Source organism: Erpetoichthys calabaricus, chromosome 5 (assembly GCF_900747795.2).
Source record: "Erpetoichthys calabaricus chromosome 5, fErpCal1.3, whole genome shotgun sequence".
NCBI lineage: Eukaryota > Metazoa > Chordata > Cladistia > Polypteriformes > Polypteridae > Erpetoichthys > Erpetoichthys calabaricus.
The window spans coordinates 68538816-68557451 of NC_041398.2; the positions used below are offsets into that span (position 1 = coordinate 68538816).

General features: G+C 39.5%; 1 protein-coding gene across 1 annotated transcript in view; it reads right to left on the reverse strand.

Moving 5' to 3' along the window:
- The window catches only part of cfap99 (cilia and flagella associated protein 99), a 99008-nt gene that overhangs the window by 9478 nt on the left and 70894 nt on the right, over nucleotides 1-18636 (reverse strand). The window contains exons 11-14 of the mRNA XM_028801632.2: nucleotides 15893-16097; nucleotides 13513-13654; nucleotides 10658-10809; nucleotides 7725-7930 (exon numbers count right to left, since the gene is read on the reverse strand). Coding sequence (XP_028657465.2) covers nucleotides 7725-7930; nucleotides 10658-10809; nucleotides 13513-13654; nucleotides 15893-16097 — 705 coding nt within the window. The remainder of the gene's footprint in view (nucleotides 1-7724; nucleotides 7931-10657; nucleotides 10810-13512; nucleotides 13655-15892; nucleotides 16098-18636) is intronic.

The window sequence follows — 18636 nt, forward strand, 5'->3', positions numbered from 1 at the left end:
GACTTGCTAGTGCTTTAACTCTGCCATGTCAGGTCATTCTCATATCCTAGATTTATTTTCCTTTCTAAGGATATCATCCAAATGATTTGAAGTCTAAAACAGATGAGTAATTATCAGTGCTTCACTTTTTTCTCTTCACTTTCCTTCCAAGTATTTAATTAAACCAAATAGTGCGTGATAAATACACACAGGTGTAAATGAAAACAAGCTAAATGGAGAAATGCTGGTCTCTTTTGTCATTTGCGTGGTATTGCTAATTAGGAGCAATCAAAAACCAAGAATACAGCTGTTTAAGACTAAAATAATCAATAAGGGTTCAAAATCTTAACGAGCGAGACAACTAAAGTGAAGCTGAAGTGTTACTTGAGCAATAGGGTTTCTTATTAAGCAATTGGGTTGGAGCAAAAACCTGCAGCCACTGCGGCCCTCCAGGACTGAATCTGCCCACCCCTGGCCTAGACTTCCCTCTCTCCGGCCACTTCTTCTAGCTCTTCCGGGAGAATCCCAAGGCATTCCCAGGCCAGCCGGGAGACATAGTCCATCCAGCGTGTCCTGGGTCTTCCCTGGGGCCTCCTCCCGGTTGGACATGTCCGGAACACCTCACCAGGGAGGCGTCCAGGAGGCATCCTGATCAGATGCCCGAGCCACCTCATCTGACTCCTCTCGATGCGGAGGAGCAGCGGCTCTACTCTGAGCCCCTCCCGGATGACTGAGCTTCTCACCCTATCTTTAAGGGAGAGCCCAGACACCCTGCGGAGGAAACTCGTTTCAGCCGCTTGTATTCAAGATCTCGTTCTTTTGGTCACTACCCATAGCTCATGACCATAGGTGAGGGTAGGAACATAGATCAACTGGTAAATTGAGAGCTTTGCCTTACAGCTCAGCTCCTTTTTCACCATGACAGACCGATGCAGAGCCCGCATCTCTGTGGACGCCGCACCGATCCGCCTGTCGATCTCACATTCCATTCTTCCCTCACTCGTGAACAAGACCCTGAGATACTTGAACTCCTCCACTTGAGGCAGGATCTCGCTCCCCACCCTGAGAGGGCACTCCACCCTTTTCCATCTGAGGACTATGGTCTCGGATTTGGAGGTGCTGATTCCCATCCCAGCCGCTTCACACTCAGCTGCGAACCGATCCAGAGAGAGCTGAAGATCACGGCTTGATGAAGCAAACAGGACAACATCATCTGCAAAAAGCAGTGACCCAATCCTGAGTCCACCAAACCGGACCCCCTCAACACCCTGGCTGCGCCTAGAAATTCTGTCCATAAAAGTTATGAACAGAATTGGTGACAAAGGGCAGCCCTGGCGGAGTCCAACTCTCACTGAAAACGGGTTCGACTTACTGCCGGCAATGCGGACCAAGCTCTGACACAGGTTGTACAGGGACCGGACAGCCCTTATCAGGGTGTCCGGTACTCCATACTCCCGGAGCACCCCCCACAGGATTCCCCGAGGGACACGGTCAAACGCCTTTTCCAAGTCCACAAAACACATGTAGACTGGTTGGGCGAACTCCCATGTACCCTCCAGGACTCTGCTAAGGGTGTGGAGCTGGTCCACTGTTCCGCGGCCAGGACGAAAACCACACTGTTCCTCCTGAATCCGAGGTTTAACTATCCGACGGACCCTCCTCTCCTGAACCCCCGAATAGACTTTTCCAGGGAGGCTGAGGAGTGTGATCTCTCTGTAGTTGGAACACACCCTTCGGTCCCCCTTCATAAAGAGGGGGACCACCACCCCGGTCTGCCAATCCAGAGGCACTGTCCCCGATGTCCATGCGATGTTGCAGAGACGTGTCAACCAAGACAGCCCTACAACATCCAGAGCCTTGAGGAACTCCGGCCGTATCTCATCCAACCCAGGGGCCCTGCCACCAAGGAGTTTTTTGACCACCTCAGTGACCTCAGTCCCAGAGATGGGGGAGCCCACCTCCAAGTCCCCAGTCTCTGCTTCCTCATTGGAAGGCATCTTAGTGGGATTGAGGAGGTCTTTGAAGTATTCCCCCCACCGACCCACAACGTTCCGAGTCGAGGTCAACAGCGCACCATCCCCACCATATACAGTGTTGACACTGCACTGCTTCCGCCTTCTGAGACGCCAGATGGTGGACCAGAATCTCCTCGAAGCCGTCCGAAAGTCGTTCTCCATGGCCTCCCCAAACTGTTTTTGCCTCAGCAAACACCAAAGCCGCATTCCGCTTGGCCTGCCGGTACCTATCAGCTGCCTCCAGAGTCCCACAGGACAAAAGGGACTGGTAGGACTCCTTCTTCAGCTTGACAGCATCCCTCACCGCCGGTGTCCACCAACGGGTTCGGGGATTACCACCATGACAGGCACCGACCACCTTACGGCCACAGCTCCGGTCAACCGCCTCAACAATAGAGGCAGGGAACATGGCCCATTCGGACTCGATGTCCCCCACCTGCCTCGGGACGTGGTCGAAATTCTGCTGGAGGTGGGAGTTGAAGCTACTTCTGACAGGGGGCTCTGCCAGACGTTCCCAGCAGACCCTCACAACACGTTTGGGCCTACCAGGCCTGACCGGCATCCTCCCCCACCATTGAAGCCAACTCACCACCAGGTGGTGATCAGTTGACAGCTCCACCCCTCTCTTCACACGAGTGTCCAAGACATGTGGCCGCAAGTCCGATGACACGACCACAAAGTCGATCATCGAACTGAGGCCTAGGGTGTCCTGGTGCCAAGTGCACATATGAACACCCTTATGCTTGAACATGGTGTTCATTATGGACAATCCGTGACGAGCACAGAAGTCCAATAACAAAACACCACTCGGGTTCAGATCGGGGGGGGCATTCTTCCCAATCACGCCCTTCCAGGTCTCACTGTCATTGCCCACATGAGCATTGAAGTCTCCCAGCAGTACAAGGGAGTCCCCAGAAGGTATGCCCTCTAGCACCCCCTCCAGGGACTCCAAAAAGGGTGGGTACTCTGAACTGCTGTTCGGTGCATACACACAAACAACAGTTAGGACCCGTCCCCCCACCCGAAGGCGGAGGGAGGCTACCCTCTCGTCCACCCGGGTAAACCCCAATGTACAGGCTCCAAGTCGGGGGGCAATAAGTATGCCCACACCTGCTCGGAGCCTCTCACTGGGGGCAACTCCAGAGTGGTAGAGAGTCCAGCCCCTCTCAAGGAGAATGGTTCCAGAGTCCAAGCTGTGCGTCGAGGTGAGCCCGACTATATCTAGCCGGAACCTCACAACCTTGCGCACTAGCTCAGGCTCCTTCCCCTTCAGAGAGGTGACATTCCACATCCCAAGAGCCAGCTTCTGTAGCTGAGGATCGGACCACCAAGGTCCCCGCCTTCAGCCACCACCCAACTCACACTGCACCCGACCTCCTTGGCCCCTCCCATAGGTGGTGAGCCCATGGGAAGGGGGACCCACGTTGCCTCTTTGGGCTGTGCCTGGCCGAGCCCCATGGGTGCAAACCCGGCCACCAGGAGCTTGCCATTGAGCCCCACCTCCAGGCCTGGCTCCAGAGGGGGGCCCCGGTGACCCGCGTCCGGGCGAGGGAAAATGCCGTCCAAATTTTTTGTTCATCATAGAAGGTCTTTTGAGTAAAAACATAATTTAGGATTTATAGTGCCCTTAGAAAGTGGTGATGGTAGAGTAATAAGGAAATTTCAGTTTATGTGTGGACTTGCCGTGGACAGTTATCTATATCACTTTATTAATGGTATCTTCTTGAGATTTGGGGTTGTGCTGTTTTAACTCACTGGTCTTACTAAATTCATATCACTATGAGCTCCTACCCAGGTGGTTTTAATTATGTTCAAGAGACAGAAGCTGTTTTCAGAAACTATTGACCAACACCTTAAAAGGTGTACCGGCCTAGTATCACCTGTATGATGTGCTAATTTAATACTTTACACTTATGTGTGCCATGTTTTATTTGCTAATATATTTGTTATGTTACTAGCAAATGTGCTCTGAGAGTTTTCAGGCTAAGGAGATAGATGTTTCGAGGTAATGTACAAGAGTGGTGACGTGTTGTATGTTCATTAGCACATGGCAAGTAAGAATTTCACTGTACACTGTACATGTGACAATAATCACCCTATGAATTACAGATAAAACAAAGACAAAATATAATTATTTCCTGGTCACAAGGATTTATACAGAATACAGAAAGGTTATGACAAACATTTCCAAGTGTAAATTCAAGGAGGCCGAGTTTTGTTACACAGCAGGAACCAGCAAACTGCAACATTAGCACAATGGGGAAGGACCTCCACCTACGCATGTCTTTAGTCTTAACTCCTTTCTTGGGCTCACTTGATGCTGTACAAAGTTTTTCTAAACTATTCATTTATTATAGAGCATATGTGCGAGCTGTAGTAAAAGTCAACTTTATGTAACTACAATTAGTAGGTTGTCAAACTCGTCAGCTTCACGGGTGTCTCACAGGTCTTGGTGAAAGGAAATACAGGGAGGAAGAGTATAGGTGAAGCACGACCACTAACCCAGTTTCTGTTTCAATCTCTAGAGTGGAGGAGAACCCCCTGGAAAAACCCAGACATCACTTCCAGTTTGAAGCCACAGGATCCACCTGTTCTGGACATTTTTATATATAGGTGTTCATTTACATGGATCTTGGGATTCATTTTTGGACCAGCTTCCCAATTCAGAAGCCCTGAATAGCTCATGGAGGGCTGTGAAGTTTGGCAACAGGCCCCAGAGCATAAAAACAACATAATAAATATTTTGGCAAGAACAATCCATTATTAGCTGATTTCAAAGAATTATCAAGTTTTGAAGGTCCTCAAAGTCCTAATGTCAACTACACTGTTTGGCAACCTATACATTTTTCTATGTGTGAAGAAACACTTAGAATATTTGTGCAAAATTTGCTCAAAAACAACTTCCACCTGGGTCCCCATGTTCTAGCTGAGGAACTCATATTAAAGTAACAGCAGTAACCAAAGTAAATTCCCTTAATCATTTCTGATACTTCTGTCATGTCGACTTTTAATCTTTGATTGCTTAAAATGAAAAGTCTTCTCTTATGGCTTATATGCCACAGTCTGGGAACTAAACCAGTAATTCCTCTCATTTTTTGTGCTGCTGCATGATTGTTTTTATTGCGAAGATGTAATGTTGACATATTATTCTAGATGAGGCCTTGCTAGCGTGTTGTATAGCTCTGGCATTACTGTCTATGGCTTGTGCTTGACTCAGTGTACAAAGTAACATTCTATTAGCTTTCTTAATTGCTTCTCTCCTGTCAATCATGGAGAATCCACTGCATCCACTAAACAGTATCATCTCCAGACAGAGGAGCAGCTTCAGCGACAGATCGTTCCCCCCCCACATTATGTGACTCTTCAATTCCACCCTGGGGGGTAAACGTTAACATTATACAAAGATATTGTCTGTCTGTTATACCTGCATTGTTATCACTCTTTAATTTAATATCATCTTTACAGGTATGCTGCTGCTGGAGTATGTGAATTTCCCCTTGGGATTAATAAAGTATCTATCTATCTAATAAAGTATCTATCTATCTATCTATCTATCTATCTATCTATCTATCTATCTATCTATCTATCTATCTATCTATCTATCTATCTATCTATCTATCTATCTATCTATCTATCTATCTATCTATCTATCTATCTATCTATCTATCTATCTAAAATGGTGTGTCCTAAACCGTCCTTCTGTATACCTTATTAAACAATTCAGAAGGTGTCGGTTAATTTTCCAAACTGGCACAGTACAGTATATCCTACTGAGGGCCTTCATTTGACATCAAATCACTTAAACACTGATTTTATAGACAAACAATCCTTGGAATTTAGCGGCCCAGGATATAGGACAATATTCTCAATTTTCCACCTGTCAGTGCCGCAGTGTGCACACATATCCATACAGATCACTAAACAATACTATCTATCTATCTATCTATCTATCTATCTATCTATCTATCTATCTATCTATCTATCTATCTATCTATCTATCTATCTATCTATCTATCTATCTATCTATCTATCTATCTATCTATCTATCTATCTATCTATCTATCTATCTATCTATCCTGCTTATGGACAGTGAAAAGTCCTTAACAACTTCCAGATCCCTCGCATAAAAACTACTTTCACGTTTCAGACCCTCCATTAATAATATCCAATATATCTATTGATTACATCAAATTTTATTTTCCACACATCTCCATAAGTCTGAGTTATTTCCAGATCCTCCTATAATGATTTGACTGATTCCAGGTTATCTGCCAATTCCCCTAGTTTGCTGTCTTCAGCAAATATTCTGAGTTAGTTACATTCTGAACAAGATAATTTATATGAATGAAAAACACCTGCAACCCTACCAGGAATCAATTCAGGTCCCTGCTTTTAATATCACCTACTTCTGAAAATGAGAGGATGTTACTTCTGGTATGTATTACAATTTTGCACCCAGCTGCTCAATTCTGACTGAACTGTAATCTTATTAATTTTATTAATCATATTACAAAGAACAAGACTCATAACTAAGAATTCAATCAATACAATTCTATATATTTATCTTCCATATCAAATCAGTCAGTCAGACATTTTCTAAACCACTTTGTCCTGAACAGTTTTGTAGGGATTGCTGGAGGCTATCCCATGCACTGGACCATGGTGTGAGTGAGATGCTCACAAAGACAGTCAAAAGAAACTATTGTCATTTACATCACGTATAATAGCACCAAATACAATATTTCACACAGGTGAAGAAGGTTTTGGGATGTGTCTTGGCTACAAAGAGGCGGGTAAGCTACCTATCTGGCCTGAAGCTGACACTGTGTACTCATCACAGTCCACTCACTGACTTGCTGCGCAGAGCAGGAATGTACCCAGCCAGATGGTCAGTACAGTTGTGCTAGGATTGCAGCTGAGCTTCATCCATTTTCATTTTTCTTTGAGCTTCTTATTTTCTCCAACTCCCATATGAATATCCCGTTTATGTTTTATTTTGTATTTGTAACTTTACCCTACTCCCAAATTTTTCACATTGTTCTGATTTTGCAGGAGTGAAGCCGCTACCAGAATTCCTCTCCTTGGTTGCAACTATTATTAAATAAAATACTGCAGTTGCTACATCCTTGGTGCTGACACCAGAATCTGGATATTCTTAAGAAGACTAGTACGTTTGTTTGCCGGTGATTTTTTATGGCAAGGCTTTTATGCACACTTGATTTCTGACAATGATTTTTTTTTATCATTTTGGTTTAGGCATTTAATAATTCTGGCTTACTGGTTTGGCACTGGTTCGTTTACAACTTTGTGTGCTTTTATCTCAAGCTCCTTCTTTGTTTTCAGATTGTTCAACTTCATCCTTTGTGAAGCACTACAGTTTTATTTTTTTAGTTGTTTGCCAGAAGTGGCATTGGTTTATTAAATTGTGTTGGCATCAGTAATTCAGTTTGTGATTGTCCAGAACTCATTAAATAATGTCCTATTTGGTTTTCTTATATGTTTAAAATTGCTATTGTTATTTTTGTTGTTACTAATTTTTATTATTACTTTCATGACATTGTGCCTCCATTCTGTTTCATATTTATCATTGGGTTCTGGGATCAGACTGGTTTCTAAACTTTGAATCACATAGGAAAGCTTAGCAACTTAGGTTTATGTAGGTATTGACAGCTTTTTGGTTTTGTGGAGAGGTTCTCTTTACTTACATGTATTTGACCAAGAGATATTTACCTGATGACAGCAGCCTCCCTCATTGCTGCTCTGTGCAGAGCGATCTCTTCTATTTGATCCTGGATGAACTGTTGCTTGGCTTGCTTTTCCTTAACAATCTTCTCTCTTTTCTCTTCTTCCTCCTTCCTTTGAGCTTCCTTTAGCAGTGCCAGTCTCTCGTGGAGCTCCACTAAAGACATCTCACTAAGCAAAGACTGTCCGGATGTCTACATGTGTAGGAAAAACAAAAAGCAATCTAGTCATCATCACTACTTCCTATCCCTGGCATTCTCATTTATTCAAAAAGATGTAATAAAGCTTCCATTTTCCACAATTTTATCGTCAAGGTCTTACAGAGAGTTCCTTGGACTGACTCCATGGTTTGGTTTTGTTCTGACATGCAGTGTAAATTGTGGGACCTTATATACATACTTATATATATGTGTGCCTTCCTGAATGATGTCTCTAATCAATTCAATTTGTGATATGGACTACAATCAAGTTCTAGACACATCTCAGGGATAAATAAGGCAAACAGGACCACAGGAATGCCACAACATTTCAGTTTTTGATATTTAATACATTTGGATTTTTTTCTGAAAACATATTTTCACTTTACACACAGTATTGTGTGTAGATTAATTGTCAAAAATGGCAAATGTATCCATTTAAAATGAAATCTACAACATAATAAAGTGTGCAGAAAGCAAAAGTTTGAGTTGCCTTTTTTTTTTTTTTTTTTAAATATTTTTATTTTATTAATTTTCATTGTAATCATTCCATACAAATAGATCAATTTATAACCTAGCAAAATTGAAGACAAATCAAACCCCACCCCTGAGAAGGACAGCTTAGCTAAAGGAAAATTGCTTAAGGCTTTTTAATAAAGCAACATTAAACAAAAGAAAGGGAGAAGTAAATATATATGTAAATAAGAGATGGAGAAGGGAGTTAAATGCGGTAATAGTTATTTCTCTTATTCTAAAATAATATTGATTAAATCCTGCCAGGTTTTGAAAAAATTTTGTACAGATCCTCTAACTGAGAATTAGATTTTTTCCAATTTCAAATAATATAAAACATCGGTTTCCCACTGACTTATAAGAGGAGAATTAGGATTCTTCCAATTTAACAAAATAAGTCTGCGTGCCAAAAGTGTAGTGAATGCAATCACCGTTTGCTTTTCCTTCTCCAATTCAAGTCCATCTGGAAGAACACCGAACACAACTGTTAATGGGTTAGGAGGGATTGTGATACCAAGGCTGTCTGAGAGGCACTTAAAAAATTTTTGTCCAAAATGATGTTAGTTTGGTGCAGGCCCAGAACATGTGACCCAGTGAGGCAGGAGCTTGGTTGCAGCGTTCGCAGGATGGATCCTGCCCTGGAAACATTTTGGACAGTTTTAAGCGAGACAGATGAGCTCGATATATAATTTTTAGTTGAATAATTCTATGCTTTGCGTATATAGAACTCGAGTGAATTCTCTGCTTTGCTACCTTCCACTCCTTTTCTGATATATTGATTAAGAGATCTTCTTCCCAATGTCCTCTTGGATCTCTGAAAGGTAGGGACTCTAATAAGATTTTATATATTGTGGAAATAGTGTTTATTTCCTCGAAATTGAGCAGTATTTTTTCCAGCAATGTGGAGGGTGCAAGGTGGGGGAAATCGGGCAATTTCTGTTTAACAAAATTTCTAATTTGAAGATAGTAAAAGAAATGTGTAGCTGGGAGGTTGAATTTTGAACGTAATTGTTCAAAAGATGTAAATATGTTGTCTACATAAAGATCTCTGAGCATTTTAATCCCAAAACTTTTCCAGGTATTAAAAACTGGATATACTTGCGAAGGTTGAGCGTTGCCTTTTTAATGCATGCGATTTTGAGTTCCAGGTAAAAGAGGGTTACAATTGAGTCCAACTTCTTCATGAAGATTTTGTTTATATGTGTAGGGATAAATCCACTGTAAAGAAGAAGGTAGTATGGCACTACCTAACTTTTAGTTTAAATACCTGGGCTGCAAATATTTAAGCAATAAAATATTAGTCCATGAATTTACAACTGCCTGGTTTGCAATGGAAAAAAAATCCTGTGATATATCATTTACAGTATGTATGTATTTGTTTTGTGCTACAGTTAACACTAATTATTGTCAATTTAATAGAAAACTTGTGGTCTGACATTTACTAAAGATATGGAACCAATGCAAGAGACATTTTAAGGCAGACAAGCTCTTACCTTTTTCCTGTACACATATAATCTCTTATTTCTGTCTTCTCTAAGCTATGCTGTGGTCAATCTAACTTAAGAGAGTTTTTATAGAGAATATATTTGCATGTTTTGAACTATTAAGTTCCAAATTTAATTTTCTAGCTACATGCATCTTCTTCTTCTTCTTCAAATGTTTTAGAACACCTCAGTTTTTCCAGTTCTTCTTCAAAATGAATCAGTTGAAATGGAACGAATGACCAAAAAAGGTGAAAATGGTGGTAAAATGGTTTTCTGTCCCTGGCCTACAGAATGTAAGAGGCTCCTTACATTGGGGTTTTGGTGGCCACCTCCTGTGGCAGGCACTCTGCTATCTCTCATTCATGGCACTCTGCTATCTCTCATTCATGGATATCTATAGAGCAGGTCTGTCTTTGAGTTGTGAAATACTTTTGATGTTTCCTCTAAAACCCTCTTGCCCAGCTCCTAGTTCCCCCAGATTGCTTGTATTGAGATAACTGAAAATCACACACCTACACGATGATCAACCTTGGGTCCCATTACCTCCCAAGCAACTTTTCATTATTGCAGTAACCCATCTACCGCTATACAGTATGTCAATTTTTAGTGTTTGACTCATGGATGACAGAGGGTACATTTACTCATCAAGCTGATCAAATTAGAATTATTTGCATTTGTTACATAGTATAAATGTTATTTCCCAGTCTTTTAAATATTATTAATTTACCTGAGTGTGATCCACAAACTTATGCCGTATAAACGGTATAGACTCCATTGCTCGTATCTGCCGAATAAGTTCTAATTTTCTACACAGCTCAGCCTCTGCTCTCTCCAGGGCCTGCCTGAGAAGCTCCCGGCTTTCTTCGGTTACTTCTTGCACTGAAACAAAATGTTACAAGGAATTGGCATTTGTTTAATTTCCTGCATGCCTGTTAGAATAAATATAAATAATAGTAGTAACGACATCATTCATAGTGGGGAAAGGGCCCTTTAGCCACTTTATTTTTCTGAAAGGATTTACTGCGGCACATAATGTGCTTAATTACACAGGTCCCTCCCTATGCAGCAGGTAAGTGAAATAAAGTCTCTCTTTTATAATGTGGTCATATTAAAAAGTACTTGGGCCTTCTATTTCAGTTCAGTTTAATATATTTTTAGTATGTCCAACATCCATCCACAACTCCAAGCATTTTAAACATTTCAAAAGTAACAGTTACACAAAATCACCATTCTTAATATTAGAAACAATATATGCATAAAAATGTACATATATTCAAAATAAAATTTATTGCAGGTGTCTTTTAAAACTAGCTTCCTAAAGCAGGGTGGCACAGTTGTTAGAACATCTATCTCACAGCTTCAGAGTCCTGTATTCACACTGTCATTGTGTAGTTTGCACATTCTCGGTGCATCTATATTTTTCTCCAGCTATTCCAGCTTTCCTCCCACATTCAAAAAACATATGGGTTATGTCAAGCACTTGTGGTTAAGGGATATCTTCAAAGCTCCAAAAAAAGGTAAGCAATACCATCCCAAGCAGAGAGGGGGCACTGTCACCAATACCATCTCCGTTTCTGTTGGCAGATCACCAGACGGAAGATCAGCTTCTGATTCCACCATAAAGCACTGTCCCTTCAGTGTCAGTACTACAAAGATCCCAAAGCAAGTGGGCATTCATTTAAGGACCTACAGTACATCTGAAGACGGCACCTATAATCCTCAGCAAATTCTATTTCTGCCTGCACCCTTGTGGGTATTTTTCTTTTAAATGGTTTTCACGATAACTTTATTAATCAGAGTTACTGGCTAGTACTCCCAACCTTTTTTCGACTAATGTGTCTTTGTTTGTTTTTACAGTTATCACATTTGGTAACTCAGAATTGGTCCCATATGAATTTTAGAAATTGTATGTGTGAGTCTGCCCACAATGAACTGATAATCTGTTCAAAATTGGTTCATGGCAAGATGGTAAGTGAAGTGAAAACCAAAGTTAAACACTTCAGTTGACAAGAAAAGAAAAAAAAAAAACAATTACATGGGCCCATCACCAAACCCACAGTGCTTCGCAAACACACTGGCATGTGAAAAACAGGGTCGTAACACCACAAAGGTTGGGAGACACTTATCTAGACGGTGTTTAAGTAGAACAGAGTGAAAAAAATTACATCAAACAAATTTCTTAGGTTCATATGAACCTTTGTAATTGCAAAATACTGTTCATATCATTGCAAATGACTGAAAAGTAAAACTAAGATCTTCAAGACATCCGTGGTGAGGTAACTTGGCTCCACCAATCACCATCTTTGTAGAAGCTCTAGATGTTGTTAATGACTCTACATACCATTGCAGCTATCTCAAAAGGAAACCATCAAGAAGGAAATTCAGCACATATTTAGCTTTCCTGGTGTCAGGTCCTTCAGGACTATGGCATCAAGAAGGAGGTCAAGGTAAGGGTTTATAAGGTGAATTGTGTCAAAACCGTCTTGTACAGTAGGGAGATTTGGGTTACCTACTGTTGAGAGAATTATTCTCCATATCATCTGGGGGGTCACTTTACCAATTCCAGTTCCCTGAATGGCACATTGAAACAATGATCATGCAGAACCAACACCACTGGATGTTCTACTGCATTATAAATCCTTGAGATGTGGCCTCTGTTTCCAGCTAAGCCAAGATCATACAGCCCAGGGTAGTCAGAGAAAGCAGGTTAAAGACAACTTCACAGACTATCTGAAATAAGATAGGATCGACCTAATTATCTGGGAGATCTTAGCCACAGAATGTCCCTTATGGAACCAAATCCCTTTTACGGCTAAATGGCTCCCCAAAGGAAACTCTTATCACAGTGTCTTAAGATTTATGACTAAAGGATTGGATTTCTCAGAGATCTAATAGAAATCCAAAATATAAGAGGGGTGTGATTTTCATATAATACAATTTTTTTTGAATCATGTAATTATGCAAAGCATCCTATGACCCTAAAAACTTAATCTTGTGATGCTTGCTGTACTAATAATAAAGTATTACATACTATATAAATTTATTTTGCTTGATTAAATTTGCAGTTTTCAAACTTGTCTTGACTGTTTTTTCATTTCATTTTCTAATTTTATCTGTTGTCACACACGTGTGAGTAGGAGGGAGCTGTATGGACCAAGTTAAGGTAATTCCACTCCACGCCAGGGGGTGGCAGGGTGCATTAAACCCTCTTCTGTTGTCTCTACAGACAAAAAGCAGGAAAATCTGCCTGATTCACCTGTAAAGACATCACTTCTGGTTCTGGCATGCCAAAGAATGTCACTTCCAGTTCTGGCACCCCGAAGGATGTTACTTCAGGTGCCCAGAAGAACGTCATTTCCAGTTCCGGTGCTCAGAAAAATGTTACTTCTGGCTCTGCAATGTCACTTCCAGCCATGGCCTTTAAAGCCGCCATGTTTTGACGTGTAATTCAGTTCAGTTCAGGACTCAATTCAGTGCACATGAGTGCTCATTCTAAACCCTTTTGCAGCCAGGGACAATATATGGGTGGCTGCCCCAAACCTTTTTGTGTGTGTCGAGGCTGTTTATTTCACAGTGTATTACCTATTTTATGCTTGCATTCCTGGATGATGACTTTGGCTTGCTTGGCATTCTTGTGGCCTTGTGCTACTTGCTTTACAAGCTCCTTCATCTCCTTCTGGTTGGCCATGCGCTTTTCGGCATAGCGCTGCATCAACTCTGCTGTCTAAACAGAAAATACGGGGAATGATTGACAAAGAAAGAGAAGTGAATAAGGCTTTAATTAATTCCACTTGCACATCGTCAGAAGAAAAAAACAGATGGCAAGCTCTCTGATGAAAATCTGCATGGAATAAACAGGAATTGGAGAACAAAAACATATCTATGTTTACTGTAAAGAATAACATGCTCTATGCAAGCTGTGATAACCTCCAGCCCTAACCTCCCAACCCAAGACCCTGGTCTGGATTAAGAGGGTTTGAAAGTGAACATTAATCTGTTAACCTATATGTTCCATTTCTGTTTAATACAGTACTTCTGGATAACAGAATACATTTTTGATTTTGCCACATTGTTATTTTTCTAGATGTGAAGTATACCTCATAGTAAGTATTACGTTTCTGTTTAACAGAAATATCAATATTGTTCAGTTCATTTGGAGAATTTTGATTCATGTCTGGACTGCCTTTATAGTTGATAGATTCATTATCAAAGATAGATGTAATATACCAAAAATGAATACATTTCAAAACAAAGTGAAAAGTGAACTTTGAACTTGCTGATCAATGTAATTGACTATGTGCATGTGAGGTCAGTAAAATTAAACCAAAAGAACATAAACATATAGACAGAGTGCACATATTAGAGATGCGCTCTGTGATGAGTAACTTTATTAGTTAGTCATCTCTTAAGTTATTGGGTTATGGATTTTAGAAGAATTGCAGTAAACATAAATTATGTGAATCATAGAGACTTAACATTCCAAAAAATAAAAATTAACATTAGGTAGAACAATAAACACTAAGTATTGAGAAGATGTTTGAATGTTTGTTGAATAATCTGAGCTTCTTCAAGACTAGTATGGTACTTAACAGCAGAATATAATCACAAGGCCAATGACACATATCAACCAGACCTTAGGTAGTTAGTAGTAAGTTATTATGCTAAAGAAACTAAGCTATAAGGGAGGCAAAAATTTAGAACAGAAGAATGTACTAGTCTTGCCCCATTTTGCATTTTTCCATTTGTATTGCCATTCTGTATGCAAGCTTGCATGGGAACCATCAAACTATCTGTAGAAACAACCTCTTTTGCTAATCATGGTGGTTTGCAGCCTGTAATGTCATCGCATTGCCCCTATAAAAGATGGAGTCACACATAACCTGTTGTTTCAGATGTAACTATTCGTAGAAAGACTGAAATTCTATTTAATATGATTTTTTTGTGAAAGCATTACAGGTATATGGTCTTTGAACTTTGGATTCGTCTAGACTCTGATTCTGGCTTTGTTTTAGCCTTAGGGTTCTGGTTCAATGCCTTCGGTGTATTGACACTCTCTTTGTTTGACAATTATAAGGATATACCCTTTAAACTTGTTTGCATCTCTGCCACTCAGAAATAAAATTTAACACTATGGTGGACAACCAAAAAATGAATGTAAACACCAAAAGTCCCACATCCACTCACTACACAATTTCTACACTACCCAACTGACACCAGTGACCTTAGATGATGCCACAATTCCATTCTTCCTCTCAATGATTTTTACATACATTATCCCTTTCTTGTGAGTCTTTCTTGTGAAAGACTATATGTTCCTCAGCAGAAAACTAATGTCGAACGAATAGGAGCATAAAGCAATGAAATGAAAAATGAACCTCAATTAACTGTTTCACATTGGGTGTTTAAAATAAATTGATCATCACTTTTCTTCCGCTGTAGTAAACTGCTCTCCAGCCATCCCCAGGTTTTTATGTCCATACTGGTGGCATGTTAAAAAAACACCTTAACTTGACTTCATGGTACAATTCAAAGTTCTTGTGTGGGGTTGAATACACAGAAACAAAACAATTACAGATCCAGTCAACTCAACTGCCCCATATAATTGACTCAGTGTGTGGGAGTGAATACATCTTATGATTTAATAACATCGTGTCCACGTCATTTTTCCAATGTTATCAGGGAAGACGGGCCACTTGACCACAAACTGAATTAGGAAGGATTAACAATGGATGAAAACTTCTTTAGCCTCAAACTGTATCCCCTACAATATACAGAAAAAAGTATGTACTGGACAAAGAATATGAAGGACTCATAAGGGTATTTTGATGTCCCAGAGGAGACATAGCAGTACAGTACTTAAACATCTAAATATTTTAGTTAATCATGATGCTTCTATTATTATAGTGGATAACTGAACTTGAAAACAAAAAATGTTAAATAAAAGCCTCAGTTATTAACTTACTTCCTCCTTCTTCACGATGGCCTTCTTTTTGTTCTCCTCCATGATTTTATGACGAGCCAGAACTGCCTCTTCGTGACTTAGTTTTCCTTCTAGACGTCTCCGCTCCACCTCTGCTAACTCTTGCTCCATGTCGACCTCTCTCATCTGTCTCTGCCATTCCAGAAACTCTGAGGGGTCTCGCGCTCCCTCCAGAAGCTTTTCAATTCTGAATAAAAAATTGAAAACTTTGAATTCAAAAGATACTTACCTAAATGTAATCGTGTTAGGATAAACATTGCAGACTTTCTGCTTTATAACCATTTCAGTCACTGAACAAGTGAAGAATTCTTAGCAAAACAACAACCACTTTATGAAGAAAATTTAAAAATTATTTTGTAAGTGATGTTAGGGCAAAAAAAAAAAACACTACACAGGGTTTTATTTAACAACTAAATGGCACAAAGATTATTAACAAGATTTCTTAATAAGGCCTAGATAACATTCTAATGGCAGAAATTCTTTTCTTTGTTTTTTCATTCTATATATACTTGTTCCAGCTAAGGTACACAGCTTTAATTAATGCAACCTGCTTAAATTTCCCACTTATTTTTATAGCTAATGTTTTGATAGCTTGAAATGATAATGTTTTTACAATATTCTAACTAACTAATTTAATTAATGTACGCAAACATTTCTCCTCCCTGGATTTTGACCTTAGAATGGTGAATGGGTTGTGAAATCCTACCTGAGTCACTTTTAGGAAATTAGTGAAAAGGAGGGCCAAGACTAAGAGCTTTCTGTTTTTTGTACTTCTATTTTTCCTTTTTCATTTTCTCTGTACTGATTTTAGCACCTCAAAGCTTGAAAGTCTAAATTGTATAAACAACAAAACCAACATTAGAGCTTACTTGACTACGGCAAGCTTAGTATAAACATGCAGCAAAGTGAAGATGAATGGGGCATTGATGAAAGAGGTCTTTCTGACAGTGATTTGGTGATTTCTTCCATTTTTCAAAGATATTTCACATATTCAATAAAGTTTTGAAGCATTTTTTGTTCTTAACTAATTCCATTTGAAAGATTTTTTACAGAAAATGAACTCATAGTGCCATGGATGTCAAAGAAGTTTTGAATGGTAAATATAAAATGATGGTTGCCTAGAAACAGTTGGCTACATTTAAAAGGCTTAGTAATGACATTAATTAATTGCTACAATTTTTTAGACATTATTTTAATTGTCCTTTTAAGGTCAATTCCAGTAAAAAAATAGAAATCAAATACAGAAGCCATGGGGTTCTCTATAATAGGGACTGCATTTGTGCCTTGTTCCTGGGCTCACTTCTTTTCTATTTTTTTCTTTTTTTGTATTTTCCTTTGTTAATTTTTTTTATTAATTGTCTTTAATCTGGTTCAGAGCTGGCAAGATAGGGGCCTCAAACACAATCAGGTCCTTCTCAAATGCTGCAGTCATTGGAGCTGCACTCACCTATAAGGACTATAAAAGACTTCAGATGGCCATAGCTCTTCACTCTGATATTAGTAACACTTTGTTCATTGTGCTTTAGTCACCTCCCTTTAAGATTCTCATTCTTTGGAAATCTTTGATTTTTGTTACCAAGTGCAAGTTATTAAGTACAGTCTAGCTGAAGTCACCTTTTATGAGACAGAGTATAGTATATAATATTGTTAATAGTGCTTGTCTCTTGTGAGACAGGTGCTATTAAAGTTTCTTCTGGTTTGTGTACCTAGCTTGTGTGTTTAGATTAATGTTTTTGGATAATCTTTGCTGGATAGGGTTATGTTTAGGGTCATTGCCCTGGCTCAAGCTGACTTCTTGTTTGTTTGATATTTTTGTTGTTTTATAAGTTTCCATTGATAATTCTGCATTCGGTTTGTCTTTATGTCATATTATGTTTTACTTTGATATTGTGTTATTTAATTATTTCATTTGTAAATACTATATTTTTATGTATTTTTCTTCAATTCCTTGTGGTTTGCAACTGGAACCCCAAGAGGCAAGGCCACCTTGGCATCACTACTGAAGGATCGCCCTCAGCTTTTATATATGAAACTGGAGGTTGGATTCTTCACTGGTTCATTAATGTTGAAAGAATGCGTTTTTACAGGTATTGAATCCTTCTGGTTCCTGGATTTTTTGTTTCTGTCTCTGGTTTTCAAATGTTTGGATTTCAGATTTGGACCTGCTTGCTGAGGGTTGCCCTTTATACTTTTCTGTACTACTACCATTTTAGTTCTGCTTTTTTATTGAAAATAAATTCTTCATTTCTAAATATTCCTTGTTGGATTTGTCTCTCAAGCCACAGGTTTGACAGATTCCTTTCCCTAGAGAGGCGTATATTTTGGAAGATGTAAATTATTTTTTTTAGAATTTTCAATTTCAAAACACAGTTCCCCATTTTAGGCCTTTGTATGCTGAAGCCTGCCTGTGGAGTTAGCGGTCAGGCTGCCAAGGGTGAGTTCTGGTTTGTGGGTCCATCACCATTTGTTGTATGCTATGCACTTGTTCACAAGAAAACGTTTTATTGGTGCAAATGAATGTTTTGATTTCTATTTTCTATTTTGTTCTCTTTTTACTTTTGTAGATTCTAATTCAAGTTTTGCATCACTGAAATTTTTTTTGTTGTTAATTTCAAGTTTCTTTGTTTAATGTATTATTGTTAGTACATTTCTAAATTGTTTATTGAATTTAATAAGAAGTTTTGTTCCAGTTAATTAAGTCAATATTACTGAAATAACAAATAAAC